Raw genomic sequence first — 23312 nt, forward strand, 5'->3', positions numbered from 1 at the left:
AAGTGCACCTGACCCCATACTTGTTAAGAGGTTAGCAACTCTCGTTTGCCAGCAACATGCAGAGAAGACAGTTTGTGATGCCAATCAGTGTGCAATGCTGATTTGGCACCAGCGCTTCCATTTTGAAGCCCCACATTGCAGCCTATGCCCGACCATAATGTCACACAGCTGAACATGATGTTAAGCAGCATGAAGGCTCCCCTACCCACCCCTGCAACCCACCCCCACTACCACCACTAGTGCTATTTAAAGGAATCATAAACTACTTACAGGTTGTTTGTTGGTTTACTTCTTCCGGCTGTTGCTTAAATCCTATGAGTTTGAATGCTTTCTCACATTGCTTAAAGTTTCAATAGTGTACAGGGGGTGGTGTGGCAGTACTGAAGTACATTTTTACTGAGATTAAGGCTGCTACATAGACCAATTGCTCTCAGATATAGGTGGACTAGTAGACCTTTCTGTTGTCATTGAGCATGACTGGGATAATGATCAAGACTACACAGAGCAGGGAAAGCTGCTAGAAGAGGGAGGGGGTTTGAAGGGGTGGGGGGGAAGGGCTCTCAACAAAAGACTATAGCCGTAAAGGGTGTTTAGGGAGCAATTCTCCTATCTGAATTTCAGCCACAACCAATGCACTTCACAAGAGGTCATCACTGAAATGTGGCAACTGGTGCAGCCACAAACACGACCTCAGAGCAGGGCTAGGAATGTGTTGTCTGTGGCTGTCAAGGTGACTGCAGCTCTGAACTTTTTTGCATCTGGCTCCTTCCAAGCTGCTGCTGAAGATGAAAGCAACATTTCTCAATTTGCAGCACGTAAGGGAGTTCACTGAGGATTTCTATGCAAAAGAAGAAAACTTCATTGCACTTAACTGAAAGAACCTGGTGGAATAAGCGTGAGAGTTTACAAGGATTGCAGGATGCCATTGATGGCATACGCATTGCTTTGTATGTGCCTGATGTGAACTCTGCCTTGCACCTGAAACAAAAGGGATTCCACTCCCTGAATGTGCAGCTGGTGTGTGACCACAGGCAGCGCATCATGCAAGTCAATGCCTGGTATCCCTGCAGGACTTGCGATGCATTCATTCTGCAGCAGTCCTCTGTGCCAGCTGTATTTAAACCTCCAGGGCAAACCAAAGGGTGGTACGACCAAAGATGGTTACTTGCTGATGACATGACTGATGACTCCAGTCTGCAAGAACATATACATAGCAGGCCTATCATGAGAGCTATACTATTACAAGATATGTGATCGAGCAGACGATTGAGATTGTCTGACACTAGTCTAAGCTTCCACTGCAGCACTCAGACATTAGGTGGACGCTGAGATATTGGCCATCAGATGCTCCATCATGCTTAGTTCCACAGGTGTGATGCTGGAGGTAGCCACCTGCTCCATTTTGGAAAGGATAGGCACCAAGCTATGCACAAAGCCCTGTGCTGGACTTCTCCATGCTCTTTGACATTGAATTCAGGTCTTTCTAGCAAGCTTTCCAATGCACCAACCATTTGAGTGTGTACACCCAACAGCCTTCTTCTATTCAGTCCACAAGCATCCAGTCACTTGTTATTTTAATTCTCCAGTCTCGCTGTACTCGACCTCCTACACTGTTCTGATGAAGCTTAGCAAAAGCTTGTGAACAGCACCTTGCCTTTCGATTAGACACTTTACAGCCTTCCAGGCTGAACATAGAAATCAGCATTTTCAGATCATAATGTCTGCACCCATTTCTTTGGCTGTTAGTGATGATTCTGTGATTCCCATTTACACCTCCTCTAGACCCATCTTTTGTTTCTTTATTTGTCGCAGTACTATCTCCTTTTGCCTTGCACCATCATCCCTGTTGTCATCTGTGAGGAATACTTCGACGCTATCACAGACCTTTCCTTTTGTTCTTTCCTCCCCTCCCCTTGTCACTGTAGTTGCTTAGAGCCTGTTGCATCTCTAACCTTTTCCAGTTCTGACAAAAGGTCATTGACTTGAAACATTAATCTGTTTCTCTCTCCACCGATGCGGCCAGACCTGCTGAGCAGTTCCAGTGTTTTCAGTTTTTATTTCAGATTTTCGGTATCTGCAGTTATTTTGCTTTTGTATTTGCCTTCTTTTGTGGCCTGGCCTATAAAGTCATCATCTGAGTCCTCTGCCCACTGGCGAGATGGGACCTGTGCTACCTTTTCCCCTTGCCCGAGCTGCAACACACTTGTGCCAGTGTCTCATCATGTGCAGATCCCACCTCTACGTTCTCCTTTAAATTACATGCAGTGTCAGTATCTGAGCTGGTGGCTGCGACTGTGAAATCGAGTGACAGTGTGTCTTCATCTTCCCTGGCTTCTGCTGTTCCTTCATTGTCTGGGCAAGTCACAGTTCTTGGATATCTGAAAAGAAAAAGGGACAAGGGTAGGATTGTGGTGAGGGTAGAGGAGAGGGTAAGAAGTACATACTTACACTATCAGTAACTTCTATGTCAGAAGAGATTGTGGGATGACAAAGAAATAGGATATGTTACGAATGCTTCATTTTTTTGTTAAATTATGAGGACTTGAATGTTAAAACTGAAAAAAAATCCCATAGATGCTGGCACTCTGTCTTTTGGACTGAGCTTGACTGGAAGAATGAAGGAGTGCTAAAAACCAGCCCTTACTGGAAGGCACCTGTTGTCAAATAATTACCCAGCAGGGTTTTTTTGACTGGGGGAAAGATGTTTACGAAGAAGAGACAGGTCAAGATTTATTTACAGGGGTCAGGAGGCTTGATTCTTGTGACATTCTTTTTGGTTTCACTTTGGACAGTGAGCTGGGGGTGTGGACAGTGTTAAAAAAGACAATTGGAGAAAAGTTACCAAGAGAGCAAACTCCAGCTCAGTCTGTTCCACCTCTTTGAAAAGCCTGCCAGTTTTCCATCTCTTGAGAAGCTGAGAAGCAATTGTAAGAAACTGCCTGAAACCCATGTTGCTGCATTTTTCCTGGAAAGCCTGCTCAAACTGATCTTCAATGCCACCTATCAGGATCTGTTCTAGGAAGATTTCAGTGACAGTTGTCTACGTGTATTTGGGATGCCAAACCAAGAAAAAGGACATCTGACCTCTTTATGTATCTTCTCTTTTTTCTTCAAGAATTAGCAAGTATTTTGTCCAATGTATTCTTTTCTAGTTTTTTTTTTGTAAGAGTGCTCTAAAAAGCAAATCTCTTTTTTTTTTGGTTAACCAGTATATGTATGTGTGTGTGTCTGTGTGAGGGGCTAAGGTCAAAAGGGAACTTTTATATTTTGAACTGGGTGTTTATGCTTTGCTTCGTTATTGGTTAAGACTTGTTTTATAATAAACTGATAATTTTGTTGTTTATTGAAGAAACCTGGTTGCTGTGTTTTATTCTGGGATAAAAATACAGTCTATGATTGACCGTGTCGGTAAGTGGGAAAAATTTAAAATATATGTTGCGACAGTTATCTGTCAATCAGTTGAAAGTAGTTAGGTTCAATAGGTGCTAATTTTTGTAGCAGAAGCTGAGCTAGTGAGTCATCAAAATTTCTATATAAACCAGGCTAGCTGAATGCAGTGAGGTGACACAGTGAGAAGAGACATTTGTATGAGTGAGGCATTGCCAGAGTGAAGCTGGAATTTGGTGCACGTGGGAATTCAGAGCAGAGAGGGAAAGTGGGGCTCCTTTACAAATCTTTTTTGGCCTCTAGCAGCTAAGTCTTCTTCCTTTAACTCCAAAGCAGGTGATTAGTTGGTGGGTGTTGTATCATTTATCTTTGAAAACTCAGGTAATTTTAGAAATTGTAAGGTTTTTATATAGTAATACTAGTTACGCTTAGTAGATTAGTAGAACAGTGAGAATTAATTAATAAAGTGATTAAGAAAGTAATTAAAGTACATTAAATAATAGCATAAGTGGCATAATAGCATTATGGGCGGCACAGTGACGCAGTGATTAGCACAGCAACCTCACAGCTCCAGCGACCCGGGTTCAATTCTGGGTACTGCCTGTGCGAAGTTTGCAAGTTCTCCCTGTGACCGCATGGGTTTTCACCGGGTGCTCTGGTTTCCTCCCACAGCCAAAGACTTGCAGGTTGATAGGTAAATTGGCAATTATAAATTGTCCCTAGTATAGGTAGGTGGTAGGGGAATTGTGGGGATGTGGTAGGAATATGGGATTAATGTAGGAATAGTATAAATGGGTGGTTGATGGTCGGCACAGACTCGGTGGGCCGAAGGTCCTGTTCAGTGCTGTATCTCTAAATAAATAAAAATAAGTAACAATGGCAGGACAGGTGTCATGTTGCAGCTGTGGTATGTAGGAGCTTTTGAATGCCAAGGTGATCCAGGACAAACATGTCTGCAGAAAGTGTAAGCAGCTAGAGGAATTCTGGATCAGGATTATTGATTTGGAAGCCAAACTGCAAACACTGCACAACATAAGCGATGGGGAGAAACACCTGGACACTTTGATCCGAATGATGGTCACACCTCTTAGAACAGGGTCATCTGTTTTGGTCAGCAGTGAGGGACAGGAGGATGTGACCGTGAGTGAGGCAGGTAAAGGGACTGAGCAGTCAGTAGTGGAGAAGCCTCAGACTTTGCAATTGTCAAACAGGTTTGAAGTACTCTCCACCTGTGTGGATGAAAGCGAGGTCTGCAAAGTGGATGAGCAGACTGGCCATGGCACTGTGGTACAGGAAGCCATTCAAGTGTGGGGAGCAAAAAGGAATGTCGGGTAGTAGGGGATAGTATAGTGAGCAGGATTGACACTGTTCTGTGCAGCTGAGAGTGAGAGTCCAGAAGGCTGTGTTGCCTACCAAGTGCCAGGGTTCAGGACATCTGTGCAGGGCTTGGAGTGGGAGGGGAGGATCCAATTGTTGTGGTCCAACAACATAGGTAGGACTAGAAAGAGGTTTTGCTTTGACATTATGAGGAGCTAGGCACCAAATTGAATCTCTGGATTATTACCTGAGCCATGTGCCAATTGGCAGAGGGCACATAAGATTAGTTGAATGAATAAGTGGCTCAAAAACTGGTGTGGGAGAAGTGGGTTTCAGTTCATGGGGCACTGGCACCAGTACTGGGGAAAGTGGGGGCAGTACCATTGGGATGGTCTGCACCTGAACCATGCTGGGACCAGTGTTCTAACAAACCATATAAATAGGGAAGTAGAGAGGGCTTTAAACTAAACAAGGGGTGGGGGGGGGGGTGGGGGGTGGGGGGGTGAGGGATGAAGCCTGAGTTGATGTAGCAAATCAAGGGGTAGAGTCAAGGCAGGAGAACAGAATAATATGGGAAGGGACAGAGAGAAAAAACCTAAGAACACACCAACAGTCAAGTCTAGATGTTTCAAAGATAACAAAAAGTCAAAACTATAAGCTCTATATCTGAATGCACGTAGCATTCATAACAAAGTAGACGAACTGATAGCACACATTAAAGTAAATAAATATGATCTGATAGCCATTATGGAGATGTGGCTACAGGATGACAAGGATTAGGTCCTGAATATTGAGGGGTATAAGACGTTCAAGAAGAATAGGAAGCTAGGTAAAGGTGGAGAGGTAGCACTCTTAATCAAGGATGGCATTGGTGTAATAGTTAGAGATGACCTTGGTTCAGGAGATCAGGATGTAGAATCGGTTTGGGTGGAGATGAGGAATAGTAGAGGAAAGAATTCACTAGTGGGAGTGGTCTACAGGCCCCCTAACAGTAACCATAATGTAGGACAAAGTATACTTTGTTGGGTGCTTGTGATAAAAGGACGACAGTAATCATGGGTGATCTTAATCTACATATAAACTGGAAAATCAGATTGGCAATTGTAGCCTGGATAAGGAGTTCATAGAATGCTTTCAAGACAGTTTCTTGGAGCAGCACATTCTGGAATCAACCAGACAGCAGGTTATAGTGGACTTAGTATTGTGTAATGTGACAGGATTAATTAATGACCGCAGAGTAAAGGCACCTCTAAGTAGCAGTGACCACAATATTTTACATCAGTTTGAAAGAGAGAAGAGTGAGTTTAAGACTAGCATTTTAAACTAAAATAAGGGCAACTATGTGGGCATGAAAGCTGAGCTAGCTGAAGTGAACTGGGTTACTAGGTTAGGAGATAGATCAATAGAGAAGCAGTGGCAGACATTCAAGGAGACATTTCAGAATACTCAGCATAAGTATATTTCAACTATAAAGAAACATTCTAAGGGGAGGACCGCCATCCGTGGTTAACTAAAGAAGTTAAGGAAAGCATCAAACTTAAGGAAAAAGCATATAATTGCGCAAAAATGAGTGGCAGGTCAGATGATTGGTCAGAATATAAAGAATGGCAGAGAAAGACTAAAAGGTTAATCAGGAGAAAGAAATTAGAGTATGAGAGGAAGCTAGCTAGTAATGTAAAAACAGATAGCAAGGGTTTCTACAGGTATTTAAAAAGGAAAAGAGTAAGTAAAGTGAGTGTTGGTCCTCTAGAGAGTGAGAATGGGGAGTTAATTTATTTATTTTATTTAGAGATACAGCACTGAAACAGGCCCTTCAGCCCACCGAGTCTGTGCCGACCAAGAACCACCCATTTACACAAAGCCTACAGTAATCCCCTATTCCCTACCACCTACCTACACTAGGGGCAATTTACAATGGCCAATTTATCTATCACCTGCAAGTCTTTGGCGGTGGGAGGAAACCGGAGCACGCGGTCACAGGGAGAACTTGCAAACTCCGCACAGGCAGTACCCAGAATTGAACCCAGGTCCCTGGAGCTGTGAGGCTGCAGTGCTAACCACTGCACTACTGTGCCGCCCAAATAGTGGATAATAAGGAAATGGCGGGTGAAATGAACAAATACTTTGCTTCTGTCTTCACTGTAGAGGATACAAAAGACATTCCAGTAATAGCTATAAATCAGGAGGTGGAAGAAAGAGAGGAACTTGGTGAAATTACAATCACCAGGGAAGCGGTACTGACCAAACTGATGGAGTGGCAGGCTAACAAGTTCCTGGGTCCTGATGGGCTTCATCCTAGGGTCTTAAAAGAGGGAGCTAATGAGGTAGTAGATGCGTTGGTGTTAATTTTTCAAAATTTGCTAGATTCTGGAAAGGTTCCATCAGACTGGAAAATAGCAAATATAACCCCTCTATTCAAGAAAGGGGGTGGGGAGGCAGAAAACATGTAACTATGGGCCAGTTAGCTTGACGTCTGTCATGTGGAATGTGTTAGAATCGATCATTAAGGAGGCTATAGCTGGGCACTTAGAAAAACTCATGGTAATCAGGAATAGTCAGCATGGCTTTGTGAAAGGGAAATCATGTTTAACCAATTTATTGGAGTTCTTTGGAGGAGTAACATGCGCTGTGGATAAAGGAAAGCTCGTTGATGTACTGTACTTGGATTTCCAGAAGGCATTTGACAAAGTGCCACATAAAAGGTTATTGCGCAAAGTTCATGGTGTAGGGGGTAACATATTAGCATGGATAGAAGATTTTCTGGCTGGCAGAAAACAGAGTATGCATAAATGGGTCCTTTTCTGATTGGCAGGATGTGACGAGTGGAGTCATACAGGGATCTGTGCTGGGGCCTCAACTTTTTATAATTTATATCAATGACTTAGATGAGGGGAGCGATGGCTTGGTAAATGCGATGGCATTTACAGACAACACAAAGATAGGTAGGAAAATATGTTGTGAAGAGGACATAAGGAGGTTGCAGACCAATATAGTTAGGTTTACTGAGTGGGCAAAAATCTGGCAGATGGAGTATAATGTGGGAAAATGTGAAGTTGTTCACTTTGGCAAGAAGAATAAAAAAGCAGAGTATTACTTAAACGGAGAACAACTGCAGAATTCCAAGGTGCAGAGGGATCTAGGTGTTCTACTGCATGAGTCACAAAAAGTTAGAATGCAGGTACAGCAAGTTATAAAGAAGGCTAATGGAATGCTATCCTTTATTATGAGAGGAACTGAAAATAAAAGTAAGGATGTTATGCTTCAGTTATACTGGGCATTGGTGAGACCCACATCTTGAATACTGTGTGCAGTTTGGTTTCCTTATTTAAGGAAGCATGTAAATGAGGCAGTTCAGTGGAGATTGATGCCTGGAATGCGTGGGTTATCTTATGAGGAAAGGTTGGACAGACTGGGCTTGTTTTCACTGGGGTTTAGAAGACTGAGGGGAGACTTGATTGAAGTATATAAGATCCTGAATGGTCTTGACAAGGTGGATATGGAAAGGATGTTTCCTCTTGTGGGTGAGTCCAGAACTAGGGGGCACTGTTTTAAAATTAGGGGTGGTCCTTTTAGGAAAGCGATGAGGAGAACTTTTTTCTCTCAGTGGGGTGTGCGACTTTGGAACCCTCTGCCTCAGAAGGTGGTGGAGGAGGGGGCGATTGAATATTTTTAAGTCGGAGGGAGATAGATTCTTGTTAGGCAAGGGAATCAAAGGTTATCGGGGATAGATGGGAGTGTGGAATTCGAGACACAAATAGATCAGCCATAATGTTATTAAATGGTGAAGCAGGCTGGGGGGCCGAATGGCCTATTTCTGCTCCTAATTCGTATGTTCGTATGTTCGTGACCTGTGGAGAAGTGGAACTAGAATAAACAGTGCATTCCCCCTGCCTCGGTCGTAACATATAAGAGAAGCCGGATTAGGTATGCAGATACTCTCATCTTCAATGATTTCAGTCCCACCGCTGGCCATGGCCTCAGAAATGCCCTTCCGATAATGACCAGCACTGTCTCCTCCATGGGGTTGGAACATGCAACCGCACCTCTCCCCCTCCGGTTAATTCCTGCTGCCTCCAGTTGTGTGCTGCTGCCTTCTGCAAGAGAGAGGGGAGTGTATCACTGAGCGTTATGCAAACTGTGTCGGTGATGTGGCTGTCATGGTTGAATAGTTGGCAGTGTGTGCAAGCGGTGAGATGTGGGTTTGAGGCTTGCAACAGTGTTATGTGTGTGAGGGCGAGATGAAACTTATGAATGTTAAGTATGAGTTATGAAATACGAAAGTACAAATGCAAAAAGTTGGCATTCTGCCTGCATTTCAATCAATGGCAACGGGTTAACTGTGCATCATGATCCCTGTGCCCATTTTCAGGGATTATCCAATTTAACCCCAATCAATTGTATTTTATGTTAATCCATATCCTACATTGTATTCCACAATTTTTTTTGAATAAAATGCAAATTATTGAGCCTTTGAGGACAATAGTTTGATTTGGAAAGCTTCACACCAAAAGCTAACTCTTGTTTCTCTCTTTCATTTCAGGTCTTGAAATGTAGACTTTCCTCTGCCACTTCAGCAAGAGGAGGTCAGCTTTCCTGAAGATGCTCCGGCATTCGTTCTGACCCTAGCAAGCTCCAACACAAATATGGACACGTTAGAGTATAGGCTAAAGGAAGGGTAATAACATGATGAATCACAAGTGTGCAGAAGCTAGGGTAGGCAGATAGGCTACCAGAGGTGCCAGTCATTAGAGGGTGAGATTGTATATTAGCTTTGTTGCAGAGAACACAGATACAGACTTTGAGGCCCCAGCCTACTGGAGAAGGCTGATGGGTATATATCAGGAAATGCAAGGTGGAGTGGGCAGCCTTCTAATGGGCTTGTGTGTAATGGCTCAGAGCATGGAGCTGTCCAGGTCCAACTTGTTCTAGAACTTTGTGGGGAATATGAAAACCATTCTGTCCTACATGGAGCTGGTAGTCAACTCCATGAGCACAACAGTGGTGTCCACCATATGGAGCCTCTGTTAAAAACTGACAGCTCAGATGGTAGGTGTTCCTGAGTAAGTGCTGCTTGACAACACTGACGATGATGCCTTCCATTACTTTGCTGATGATGAGAGTACACTGATGGGGCGGTAATTGGCTGGATTGGATGTGTCCTATTTTTACGGATAGGACATACCTGGACAATTTTCCACACATTTTTGGGTAGGTGCCAGTGTTGTAGCTGTACTGGAACAGCTTGGTTAAGGGCACAACCAGTTCTGGAGCACAATTCTTCAGTACTACAGCCAGGATGTTGTCAGGGCCCATAGCCTTTGTTGTATTTAGTGCCTTCAGCCCTTTGTGGATATCGCATGGAGTGAATCAAATTGGCTCAAGGCTGGCATCAATAATGGTAGGGACCTCAGGAGGAAGCCGAATTGATCATCCACTTGGTACTTCTGGCTGAAAATGGTTGCAAATGCTTTAGCCTCATCTTTTACACTGACATGCTGGACTCCCTCATCATTGAGGATAGGGATATTTTTGGAACCTCCTCCTCTGGTTTAGTTTTTAATTGTACACCACCATTTACTGCAGAGCTTTGATCTGATCCACTGGTTGTGGAATCTCTGAGCGCTATCTATAACATGTTGCTTCCATTGGACCTGTGTTGTAGCTTGTAAGGGGAATGTATTTTTATACCATATTTTCATTCAGCTATCTGCTTGTAACAGTTCTTGCTGGATTGTAGTTTGTTTTAATTGTTCTGTCAAATTGCAAAATGTGCTTCTTACAGATGTAAACTGGGACTTGGTGATGTTGTGTGCAGAGTTTGACAAAGGGCAGTAAGAACATGGAGTGCCGAGGAATCAGAATGGATAGAGAAGAATTCTGACTAAAGACATCATTGCTGGGGCTCATATTGGACTTTTTAAAAATAAAGACAGTTTAACTGAACAAGGAACCCCCCCTCCCCCCCCAACCCCATCTCACACACACACACACACACACACACACACACACACACACACACACACACACACACACACACACACACACACACACACACACACACACACACACACACACACACACACACACACACACACACAACACACACACACACCAGCACAGGCCACTAACCATTACAACATCAGACATTCTGTCTACATTAGTTCTCATAGACAATGGTCTCTCAGAATATGTATGAATGGTTTCCTCTTGCCTTTTCAAGATGCAGATATCACATCCATTGCTGCTATGCACCTAACACCGCAGCCCCCGTTCCACAACCACCCTGCTGAGAGCAGGATATGACCACATGCAGGTTGTCTTGCTTAGCCATGGTGGCATGGATAAGGCACTGAAATCCAATCGGATTAGACATTATCTAATATGCCAAGGGTCCAGGGTCAGAAAGGGGTCTAAAGCCACAGACCACAAGGACATTGTTGCTGCAGTCGGGAAGAGTGACCTGGTCAATCACTGAAGATGTGAAGAGAACTCGTTCGGCAGACTGCCCACCCAAGGACAAACCCTTGCACAAGAATTTACCAACTACAATCACAGTGAATATATCTGTCGTTTGAGTAGAAGACAAATAAAGTAGTTTGTGAGAACAAATACTTTATGTGTCCTTTTCATGTGCCGTTGATAGCAAGAGTAAGATAAGATTCCACAATATTTGGGGGAAGGTACCTGGGGTAAACCGGCTTATAAGCTTCACCAGGTTGACACCTCATTTTCAGTTATATCTGATGCTGCTCCTAGCATGCTCTCCTACACTTCTCATTGAACCAGGGTTGGTACACCGGCTAGATGGTAATGGTAGAGTGAGGAATATAGAAACATAGAAAATAGGAGCAGGAGTAGGCCATTCGGCCCTTCGAGCCTGCTCTGCCATTCATTATGATCATGGCTGATCATCCAACTCAGTAACCTGTTCCTGCTTTCGCCTCATACCCTTTGATCCCTTTAGACCCAAGAGCTATATCTAACTCCTTCGTGAAAACATACAATGTTTTGGCCTCAATTGCTTTCTGTGGTAACGAATTCCACAGGCTCACCACGCTCTGGGTGAAGACATTTCTCCTCATCTCAGTCCTGAAAGGTTTACCCCGTATCTTTAGACTATGACCCCTGGTTCTGGACTCCCCCACCATCGGGAACATCCTTCCTGCATCTACCCTGTCAAGTCCTGTTAGAATTTTATAGGTTTCTATGAGATCCCCCCTCACTCTTCTGGGTGGCACAGTGGCGCAGTGGTTAGCACCGCAGCCTCACAGCTCCAGTGACCCGGGTTCAATTCTGGGTATTGCCTGTGTGGAGTTTGCAAGTTTTCCCTGTGTCTGCGTGGGTTTCCTCCGGGTGCTCCGGTTTCCTCCCACAGCCAAAAGACTTGCAGGTTGATAGGTAAATTGGCCATTATAAATTGCCCCTAGTATAGGTAGGTGGTAGGGGAATATAGGGACAGGTGAGGATGTGGTAGGAATATGGGATTCCTGTAGGATTAGTATAAATGGGTGGTTAATGGTCGGCACAGACTCGGTGGGCCGAAGGGCCTGTTTCAGTGCTGTATCTCTAAATCTAAATCAACTCTAACGAATATAATCCTAACCGACTCAATCTCTCCTCATATGTCGGTCCCACCATCCCAGGAATCAGTCTGGTAAACCTTCGCTGCACTCCCTTTGTAGCAAGAACATCCTTCTTCATATAAGGAGACAAAAACTACACACAATATTCCAGGAGTGGCCTCACCAAGGCCCTGTATAATTGCAGCAAGATATCCCTGCTCCTGTACTCGGATCCTCTCGCTGTGAAAGCCAACATACCATTTGCCTTTTTTACCGCCTGTTGCACCTGCATGCTTACCTTCAGCGACTGGTGTACGAGAACACCCAGGTCTTGCTGCATATTCCCCACTCTCAGTTTATAGTCATTCAGATAATAATCTGCCTTCCTGTTTTTGCTACCAAAGTGGATAACCTCACATTTATCCACATTATACTGCATCTGCCATGCACTAGCCCACTCACTCAACTTGTCCAAATCACCCTGAAGCCTCTCTGCATCCTCCTCACAACTCACCCTCCCTCCCAGTTTTGTGTCATCTGCAATTTCGGACATTTAGTTCCCTCATCTAAATCATTAATGTATATTGTGAATAGCTGGGGTCCTAGCACTGATCCCTGCGGTACCCCACTAGTCACTGCCTGCCATTTGGAAAAAGACCCATTTATTCCTACTCTTTGTTTCCTGTCCGCCAACCAATTTTCTATCCATCGCAATACACGACCCCCAATCCCGTGCGCTTTAATTTTACATGCTAATCTCTTATGTGGGACTTTGTCGAAAGCCTTCTGAAAGTCCAAATAAACCACATCCACTGGCTCCCCCTCATCAACTCTACTAGTTACATCCTCAAAGAATTCTAGTAGATTTGTCAAGCATGATTTCCCTTTCATAAATCTGTGCTGACTCTGCCCAATTCAACCACTGTTCTCCAAGTGCTCTGCTATAAAATCTTTGATAATGGACTCTAGAATTTTCCCCTCTACCAACGTCAGGCTGACTGGTCTATAATTCCCTGCTTTCTCTCTGCCTTCCTTTTTAAATAGTGGGGTTACATTAGCTACCCTCCAATCTGTAGGAATATGTCGGGCCTTGAGGTTACAGATTGTGGTTGAATACAATTCTGCATTGCTGATGACTCACAGCACCTCATGGATGACCGATTTTGAGTTGCTAGATCTGTTCGAAATCTATTCCATTTAGCACAGTGGTAGTGGCACATGATATGATGGTGGTACCCCCAATGTGAAGATGGGATTTGGTCTCCGCAAGGACTGTGGGGTGGTCACTCCTACCAATACTGTCATAGACAGATGCATCTGTGACAGGTAGATTGGTGAGGATGAGGTCAAGTAGGTTTTTCCTCTTGTTGGTCCCTTTACCACCTGTCCATCCCTAATTGCCCTTGAGAAGATGGTGGTGAACTGCCTTCTTGAACTGTTGTAGTCCTTGGGGTGTAGGTACACGAACAGTGTTGTTAGGAAGGGAGTTCCAGGATTTTGGCCCAGCGATGGTTAAGGTATAGCAATATAATTCCAAGTTAGGATGGTGTGTGGCTTGGAGGGGAACTTGCAGGTCCCGGAATTGGAAGGTGCTGTTGAAGGAGCCTTGGTGACTTGCTGCAGTGCATCTTGTAGGTGGTACTTACTGCTGCCACTGTGCGTTGGCGGTGGAGGGAGGGAATGTTGAAGGTGGTGGACGGGGTGCCAATCAAGTGGGTTGCTTTATCCTGGATGGTTTCGAGTTTCTTGAGTGTTGTTGGAGCTGCACTCATCCAGGCAAGTGGAAAGTATTCCATCACACTCCTGACTTGTGCCTTGTCGATGGTGGACAAGCATTGGGCAGACAGGAGGTGAGTTACTCGCTGCAGAATTCCCAGCCTCTGACCTGCTCTTGTAGCCACAGTATTTATGTGGCTGGTCCAGTTCAGTTTCTGGTCAATGGTAATCCCCAGGATGTTGATAGTGGGGGATTCAGCGATGGTAATGTCAAGGGGAGATGGTTAGATTTTTTTTGTTTGAGATGGACATTATCTGGCACTTGTGTGGCACGAATGTTACTTGCCACTTATCAGCCCAAGCCTGGATGTTGTCCAAGCCTTACTGCTATGGACACGGCTACTTCAGTATCTGACGAGTCACGAATGGTGCTGAACATTATGCAATCTTCAGCAAACACCTCCACTTCTGACCTTATGATGGAGGGAAGGTCATTGATGAAGCAGCTGAAGATGTTTGGGCTAGGACACTACCCTGAGGAACTTCTGCAGTCATGTCCTGGGACTGATATGTTTGACCTCCAACAATCATCTTCCTTTGTGCTAGGTATGACTAGAACCAGTGGAGAGTTTTCCCCAATTCCCATTGACTCCAGTTTTGCTAGGACCCCTTGATGCCAGACTCAGTCAAATGCTGCCTTGATGTCAAGGGCAGTCACTCTCACCTGCCCTCTGGGGTTCAGCTCTTTTGCCCATGTTTGGACCAAGGCTGTAATGAGGTCAGGAGCTGGGTGGCCCTGGTGGAATCCAAACTGAGCATCGGTGAGCAGGTTATTACTGAGTAAGTGCCGGCACTGTCGGCAACCCCTTCCATCACTCTGCTGATGATTGAGAGTAATCTGTTTGGGCGGTAATTGGCCAGGTTTGATTAGTCCTGCCTTTTGTGGACAGGACACACCTGGACAATTTTCCACATTGTTGGGTAGATGCCAGTGTTGTAGCTGGACTGGAACAGCTCGGCTCGGGGCGCGGCTAGTTCTGGAACACAAGTCTTCAGTACTATTGCCAGAATGTTGTCAGGGCCCGTAGCCTTTGCAGTATCCAATGCTTTCAGCCATTTCTGGATATGACGTGGAGTGCATCGGATTGGCTGAAGACTGGCTTCTGTGATGTTGGGGACCTCAGGAGGAGGCCAAGATGAATCATCCACTGTGCACTTCTGGCTGAAGACGGATGAAAATACTGTCATGGACAGATGCAGCTGCAACTTGTAGATTGGTGAGGGCAAGGGCCAGCAGGTTTTTGCCTCTAGTTGGTTTCCTCACCACCTGCCGCAGGACCATTTTGGCAGATATATCCTTGAGGACTTGGTCAGCTTGGTCAGTCGTGGTCCTACCAAGCCACCCTTGGTGATAGACATTGAAATCTCCCACCCAGAGTACATTTTGAGCCCTTGTTACCCTCAGTGCTTCTTTCTTGTGCTTCTAATACTGAAATGTTGTTCCTCTGCAGTACCATCAATATTCTGCTCATTGCTCATTGCGGGCTTTCTATCAGTGATAGCAATCTCACTAGGACCTCATGGTGCATTTTAGATTCAGGTCTCACCTTGCCAGAAATTCATTACAAAAGGGACAATCACAGCCCAAAACTTATCATGGTTTGTTATTTTGTTCTTTCTTTCCATATACCTGTTATGCCTTCCCTCTACAGCCTTCATGCTTTTAAAACCCAAAGTTAGTGCCACATAATCACCTTTTCTGATTTATGGCACCTTTTTCAATCTCTTCATTATTCTACAACAATGGACTTAGCTCCTCACCTTTCTCAACAAAAAAAACTCCTAACTGTCAGTTATTTTCTTACATGCCACAATCTAAGATTTTGGACACTCTGGACCAATTTCTGTTGGGGTTCTTTGACTTGTCTGGTGTAACTTTGGTGAAAAAGCTGCAGAAACCCCATTAAAATGGTTAAATGAAGCTTACAACATTTTTCCTGCGTTTCTGTTGCTCTTCTCCCAAATTTACAGTGGATGAAGGGGAAAACACCTACAGAGATTCATTGCCACTTTATAAATTAAATTAAGTGAACTACTGAAAGTCAATGGGTACTTACTGCAAGGATAACTTGTAGTGAACTATGTGCCACTTCTATATACTGGTATTCTAGCAGGCACCCTCTGATATAAATGTAGCGGTGATCCTCTGGTACCCATTCTGGAGGATCAGTTATAGTTGCCACCACACATCCAGGTCCATTCTCCATCCACCAAGAGCGATGCATAGAAATGTTAAAGGTCATAATCAGGTCAGTCTCCTGTAGCAGAAAAAGATGATGGGTTTAAGAAGCTGTTGAAATGCAATGTACCCTGTTGTAAGAGACGGTAATATTATTTGAATCAAATTTTGTGGCTGAGACTTGTGAGGCTATCCAACCCAGCAGCATTAATGGTTTAAATGAAATACAGGAAGTTATGCTGTATACAGGTGGACAGAAAACTGACTGCATCAGACCAGGATGCATTACAAAGGCCAAAAGGGTTTTTTTGAGCAAAAGTAACCAGTTAAATGCAGCAAGCTGTTTTTGTTACAGATTAACAGAGTCTCAGGTGAAGAAAAGCATTTTGAGGCTACGGAATGTTGAGCAAAAAGCAGAAAAGTCATAAAAAGTGAGTTAAAACCAATAAACAGATATACTTCAAAGCTATGTTTCACTTTGATGCCAAGTTAGAACTTTGGAGAAGCTTCACATACACAAAAACATGGAGCCATGGTGTCTGGAAACTCAAAGATAAGAGACAAGAACATGTTTAAAAATGCTGACTTAGCTGGCCCAAGTGGTCCAAAGTGTTTTGAAAAGCTATGAGAGAGTGACATAAACTGACATTAATTGATGACATCAGAGTTTGCCTTCTTTTGAAATGCAGAGAAACTAACTCCATAAAGAAGCTTTTTTTATATGCTTTAACTGATAAACTCTGTCTTTAATTCACCAAATAACAATTTATAAGAAGTGAATAATGTAAGGGACTTGGATTGTTTAATTGTCCTGTGGTTTTAAATATGTGTGAGACCAGGGGCTGAATTTTATCAGTGCGCCAAGCTCCGCGGGGGCTCATTTAAATGGAGGGGGCGGAGCGGCCTCCCCTGATGACATAGAGGGAACAGCCGCTACGTCCCTGGCAATGGCATCCAGTGCCTCTGTGTAGGCGCCGGCTCCATTTTTAAAGGGCTTCAAGCCCTTCAGGATAGATTTATATATTTAAAGGTGCTGGAATGATGAAAAAATTCAATAAATGTTTATTTCAACATTGGAATTCCTCTCCCACACCCCCACTGAGTCCTCAACACATAAATTGACCTATCCCCCCAAAAAATACACTTTTTGAAATTCTGACCTTCCCCCCCGCCAAATCTCAATATCTTTGACCCTCAACCCCTTCCCACTATCTCCACAACCAATAGGAATGGTTTTCCCTGCTCTCCCTCCCCCGCCCTGATAATTTTATACCTCCCCCCTCCCCACCAGTGTCTCATCTTGGGACTCCAACGGAGTTCCAGAGACCCACGCGTTGCGGCCGGTTGACCGTAAAATCAGCGTGGGACAGCTGGCAGGTAAGTTCATTTGCATTTCAATTTAACTAATTTCAATATTTTAATGAAGGCCCTGCTGCTTGGAGGTGGGGGCACCGCACCGAGGCCTCACTGCCGCAACTAATATCCGACGGGGCCTTCTTGGCTTCGTGGGTCGTGGTGGGCCACTCCCGCTAACATTTTACGGGCCCCCCCGCCACGACCAATGGTGTCGAGGAGCAGGTAAAATTCAGCCCCAGGATAGGAAGCTGCTATTGTGTTTACTGATAAAAATCTTGAGAGCATTAGTAACATACATGAGGGGTGATGTAATTATTGAAGGAATTGTAATTATGTTCTGATCGTCAAGGCAATCTCTAATATCATAGTTTGAACATAGAATTAGATGTCTTATTGGACAATTGTGGCTTAAGGTGGATTTTGATAAGAGAGTACGATCTTGTCAATGAATCATTGCTGCCCACTGTGGAAAGAAATGCATAAAATTCATTGCAAAGAGTGATTCAGTTCTTAAGTTGAGTAGCTTGGTCAGCTACTGAAGAGTATCAAGGGGAGGTGACTGCTCGCTGAGTGATCACATGTATAACTCCTTGTAACGTATTTGTGACTAACGGGTGTATTGTACTGCTAACTGGTATTCCTACCAAACCTAGTTAGGACACTAGTGTTTAATTTGGGCTTGAGTGCTGTCTCATTATTTCTCATCATTCTCATATCGGAACAGTTGAGTAACCTGTCAAGGGTAGAAGGTTACATCTTACACTGTAATACAATATGGTTATCATTGATTATTAGTAAATTCTTAGTTGACTATAAGACAAAATCCTAATGCTTAAATTCTTTGGAAAGTTAGCTTTAATATTTCAGCGAAAAATGGAAGAATACCAGGAGGTAAAAAATGAGAATAGTTTGATTAGCATAATTATATTTTTGTAAGGGAAGGGTATCAATGGGTATTTAGCAGTGGGTGAACGGGTTATGATTCAAATTAACCATGTTATAATTGAATGGCAGAATAAGCTCGAGGAGCTGAAGGACCGATTTAAGTACGAAGCGTGATGGACTCTGGGGGAGGACCTCTTCATTTCAGAAGATCCTTTTTTGTAGAATCTTAATGGGACACGGCATAAAGTTGACAGAGGTACACCCAATCAGATAAGGTCTACCATCCCCATCATTGGTGGCTGTAGAACTGATGTAGCGATCCTGGTTGGGTTCAAGGGCTAGACTCGCAACCCAATTTTTTTTGTGCAGTTTATAAGGTAGACCACAAGTTAAGCTACAACCTATTTCCAAGTGGTATCCCAACCTTCCCCCTTCTCCAGCTAGGCCACCTCCGATGGATTTTCCAGCTTAATTTTTATGACAATGTCGCAGATTTGTCTGGGTGATATAGGCATTTACTAACACACTCAAAATAGGGGACTTTGATGGTACCAATGGAGAAGTCACAGACAGGTGCATCTCAGCAGTTATGTTGAGCTGCCCCCACTTCTGCCCACCCCTACAGGTTTTCAGGCTAACATGATGCTGAATGAACACAGAATTTTTGTTTGTGATTATTAGTTAAGCAACTTAATACATCTCAGGAAAACGGTTTACATTCCCTCTGTCCCATTTTTGAATTCTCTGAAATACATTTTCTTCAGATGCCTAGGAGGCCAGGAAGAAAACCAACCCCTTGATCCATATCAACATGTCTCCTTGTCCCATACATAATCCATCAGCATTGTACCTTTTACAATATTTGGAATCACCTTAAATTACATGGAACTTGGGGAAAGTACCCCGAGTTCTTAAAGAATTGGAAATTTTTGCTGCAACAATAGGTGATGGGAGGACCCTCGGATTAAGTGCCTTTTCAACCAAATCCTATGAAAAGATTATTCTTACAACACAAGTCTAGTTAATATAATACTCTGTGCCAAGGAATAATTTGTGCTTTGTTTGATTGCTTGAAAAACCATCAAAGAGGTTCTCAGAGATATCCAGAAACAACTGGCTGAAAACAGACAATGTGCAACTAGAAAAGCTGGGGTTGTTTTCCCTGGAGCTGAGGGCAGATTTGATAGAGGTGTAAAAGATTATGACAGGCTTAGATAAGTTAGACAAGGAAAAGCTCTTCCCATTAACTGATGGTACAAGGACGAGGGAACACAGATTGAAGGCTTTGGATAAGAAATGCAGGGGGAATGTGAGTAAAAACTTTTTTACGCAGCAAGTGGTAATGACTTGGAATTCGCTGCCCAGGAGCGGGGTGGAAGCGGAGACAATCAAAGACTTGAAGGAATAAACTTTCAGGGCTACGGGGATCGAGTGGAGAAATGAGACTGACTGCATTGCTCCATGGAGAACCAGCATGGACAGAATGGGCTGAATGGCCTCTTTCTATGCCATAATTTTTTTTTATTTCATTCATGGGATGTGGGCATCGCTGGCCAGGCTAACATTTATTGCCCATCCCTAATTGCCTTTGAGAAGGTGGTGGTGAGCTGCCTTCTTGAACCGCTGCAGTCTATGTGGGGTAGGTACACCTCCAATGCTGTTAGGAAGGGAGTTCCAGGATTTTGACCCAGTGACAATGAAGGAACGGTGATATAGTTCCAAGTCAGGATGGTGTGTGACCTGAAGGGGAACTTGCATGTGGTGGTGTTCCCATGTATCTGCTGCCCTTGTCCTTCTAGGTGGTAGAGGTGGTGGGTTTGGAAGGTGCTGTCTAAGGAGCCTTGGTGCGTTGCTGCAGTGCATCTTGTAGATGGTACACACTGCTGCCACTGTGCGTCGGTGGTGGAGGGAGTGAATGTTTGTCGATGGGGTGCCAATCAAGCGGGCTGCTTTATCCTGGATGGTGTTGAGCTTCTTGAGTGTTGTTGGAGCTGCACCCATCCAGGCAAGTGGAGAGTATTCCATCACACTCCTGACTCGTGCCTTGTAGATGGTGAACAGGCTTTGGGGAGTCAGGAGGTGAGTTACCCGCCGCAGGATTCCAAGCCTCTGACCTGCTCTTGTAGCCATGGTATTTATATAGCTATTCCAGTTCAGTTTCTGGTCAATGGTAGCCCCTAGGATGTTGATAGTGGGGGATTCAGCGATGGTAATGCCATTGAATGTCAAAGGGTGATGGTTCAATTCTCTCTTGTTGGAAATGGTCATTGCCTGGCACTTGTTTGGCACGAATGTTACTTGCCACTTATCAGCCCAAGCCTGGATATTGTCCAGGTCTTGCTGCCTGACTCTATTCCTCTATAAAAGGTACTGCACATCCAATATGGATATCATACCAGTACATTGTGTTAATTACTGAAATTGTTAAAATGTTACACCTTAATCATGACTTTTCCTAATGTGATCTTTTCTGCTCAAAGTCAGAAACAAAACTGTTTTCCTTTGTACATGCCCTACCTTAAAGTTTTCATGGGGATTGTAATACTTTAGATCCTCTTGTCTTTCACTGGAGTACACACTTACCCAAATTGAGAACATGTTTTATCCTTGATACAGCCAGTGTAATTCTGTTTAACAATGTTAAAAAGAATAGTAGGATGGGTAGGACTTTATCCAGAGGGAGCATCTCGATGTGATGGGCAGGAGCATCAACAAGATTAACTTGATCCTTGGGAAGCATCCAATTTTCATGTGTAATTGTCTAAACCATATGAAGCTGGCTGGTGGCTGCAATGACAAGCATGCCCTGCCTTCTCAGCACAAAGGCATCAATGGTGAATCTGGCAGAACAGGCCTACAGTTAAATAGTAGAGAAGATACTGATTAACACATGTGCTATTGAGAGGAAAATTTTGGAGACAACAAACATATTGTTGGCCAACTGACATGGCATGGCCTATTGTGGGATCAAGAGGTGATAAGTAACTGGTGAGTTTGAAATGGACAACAGTAAAATAACATGAGAAAATTCCTTCAGTGATAAAAGTTTGATAAAAAGAAACATAGAACAACAAAAATTCTGGAGAAATTCCATGGTGCTGTTGCCAAAATGGGGCAGCACAGCCTGCCACTTTATCCCGTGATAGTCTTGAAGAAAAAATACTTTTGTAGCTCCAATTCCAGGATAATGGGTCCAGTTTTGCATGGTAATTAATCCCTCTAGATTTTCAACTATTGGGGTCTTCACTAAGTCCAGATCCTGTGCCTGTTCCCAGCAGATGTAGGTCCAACTAGGCCTACTGTGGTGCATTTGGTACTGTTCCAAAGGTAGCCCAGGAGCTCTGCCAGAAATGCCTTCAAATTGTCGACTTAATGTAACTGAAGATGGCCAAATTTCCTGGTTCCATATCCCTCTTCAAATTCTGATTCTCCCACCACATCTCCATCAGAATTCTGTATGCTTGTATGACATTTCTACCCTGTTTGTTTACAAAGGAGTAGCTTAATACTGGGACTCATGATCCTTCTAATATTTTGTTATGCAAGGAATTAGGTGGAAGGATTTCTGCTGCAAATTTATCCATCAGACTGAGACCCAGGCACAAAGGAATAAACAATAATTGGTATGAAACAGCAAATCATACATTTCGTATCCTCCTTGAAATGCAAAATATTAAGGAAGCTGCTAACCTTTTCTCTAAATAAAGACTTTCAAATATAAGGTCATTTCTTACACTGTGAAATGCTACAATCTGAAAACAAACTCAGCTGCTTGCTAGTTTGCCTAAAATTTAAAGAACACAAACATTCAGGCTACTGGTTGCAGGATTGAAAATCTGATGGCAGACTTACACAAAGAGCCCAAAATAAACCTCTGATAGGAGATCCCTGGCCACCAGCTATTGTGTCAAAGAAGACTACAGCCAGTCAAAAGCCCTGTCCCCTATTCAGTAATGTCAGATAAACCTGCCAATCAAACCCACTACCTCAGGCCCACTGATTTTTTTTATCCGTATAAAGATGCCTTGCCAGTAGATTTTCACCTGACTATCTATAATTGAAGTACGAAACAGAGTAAAATGAATACGAATACAGCAAGATGCCACCGAATGCTTCTGAGGAATAATGCATCTAAAGACACCTCTTTTCCATGCAAAACTTGGATGTAAATTATCCCTAATTTGTAAAAAGTAGCAAATCGTAACAGATCTTAACTCTGTGTGATACATTTTAAGTCTTTACATGCTGATTCCAACCATAAAGTATCCAAATAAAAATTGTGTAAAGACAAACAGTATATTTTTGTCACTATTTGTTTTTGAGTAAGGATGATAATAGTAAAAACAATGTCTGAAGGTGTAATGTTCCATTCAGTCCTTGAAGATGAGAGAGATGCTTTGAAGTTACTGCATTAAGCCCAGTAGCTAAAAGTAATTAACTGAATTGATTTTCTGCTTTGTTATCTTGAACATGCTACTGAAAGCTTACCTAGATCTTAAGGCTAAAATAGACATACTGAAAGATGTGGGGATTTGGGATTCACCCATGAGACTGATCTAAGGTGTGACAGCCAAAATAATCTTGAGCGTAAAGTGTAAAAATGGCCCACAAAATGTAACTGTTACTCTCAATATCAAAATAAAAAATCCAGTCTGCTGGTATATGATGTTTGTTTCATTTTAGGGATCATCAGATTCCATTTAAGAGAATCAAAGTGAAAATGCATGTGCTTTTATGAAAGGAAGTTTTTATTTTAAATAAGGTTATATATAACAAATGTGCTTTTGTTGCCCTTTATTTTATATTTCATTCGTACTGCATTTCGCACTGTCAGACTTTCATTTAAAGGT

The 23312-nt window shown here is 43.4% G+C and overlaps 1 protein-coding gene across 1 annotated transcript in view; it reads right to left on the minus strand.

The window, feature by feature from the left end:
* The window catches only part of nkain2 (sodium/potassium transporting ATPase interacting 2), an 804285-nt gene that overhangs the window by 177791 nt on the left and 603182 nt on the right, over positions 1-23312 (minus strand). The window contains exon 4 of the mRNA XM_068018278.1: positions 16100-16300. Coding sequence (XP_067874379.1) covers positions 16100-16300 — 201 coding nt within the window. The remainder of the gene's footprint in view (positions 1-16099; positions 16301-23312) is intronic.

Source organism: Heterodontus francisci, chromosome 3 (genome assembly GCF_036365525.1).
Source record: "Heterodontus francisci isolate sHetFra1 chromosome 3, sHetFra1.hap1, whole genome shotgun sequence".
In the NCBI taxonomy this organism is placed as follows: domain Eukaryota; kingdom Metazoa; phylum Chordata; class Chondrichthyes; order Heterodontiformes; family Heterodontidae; genus Heterodontus; species Heterodontus francisci.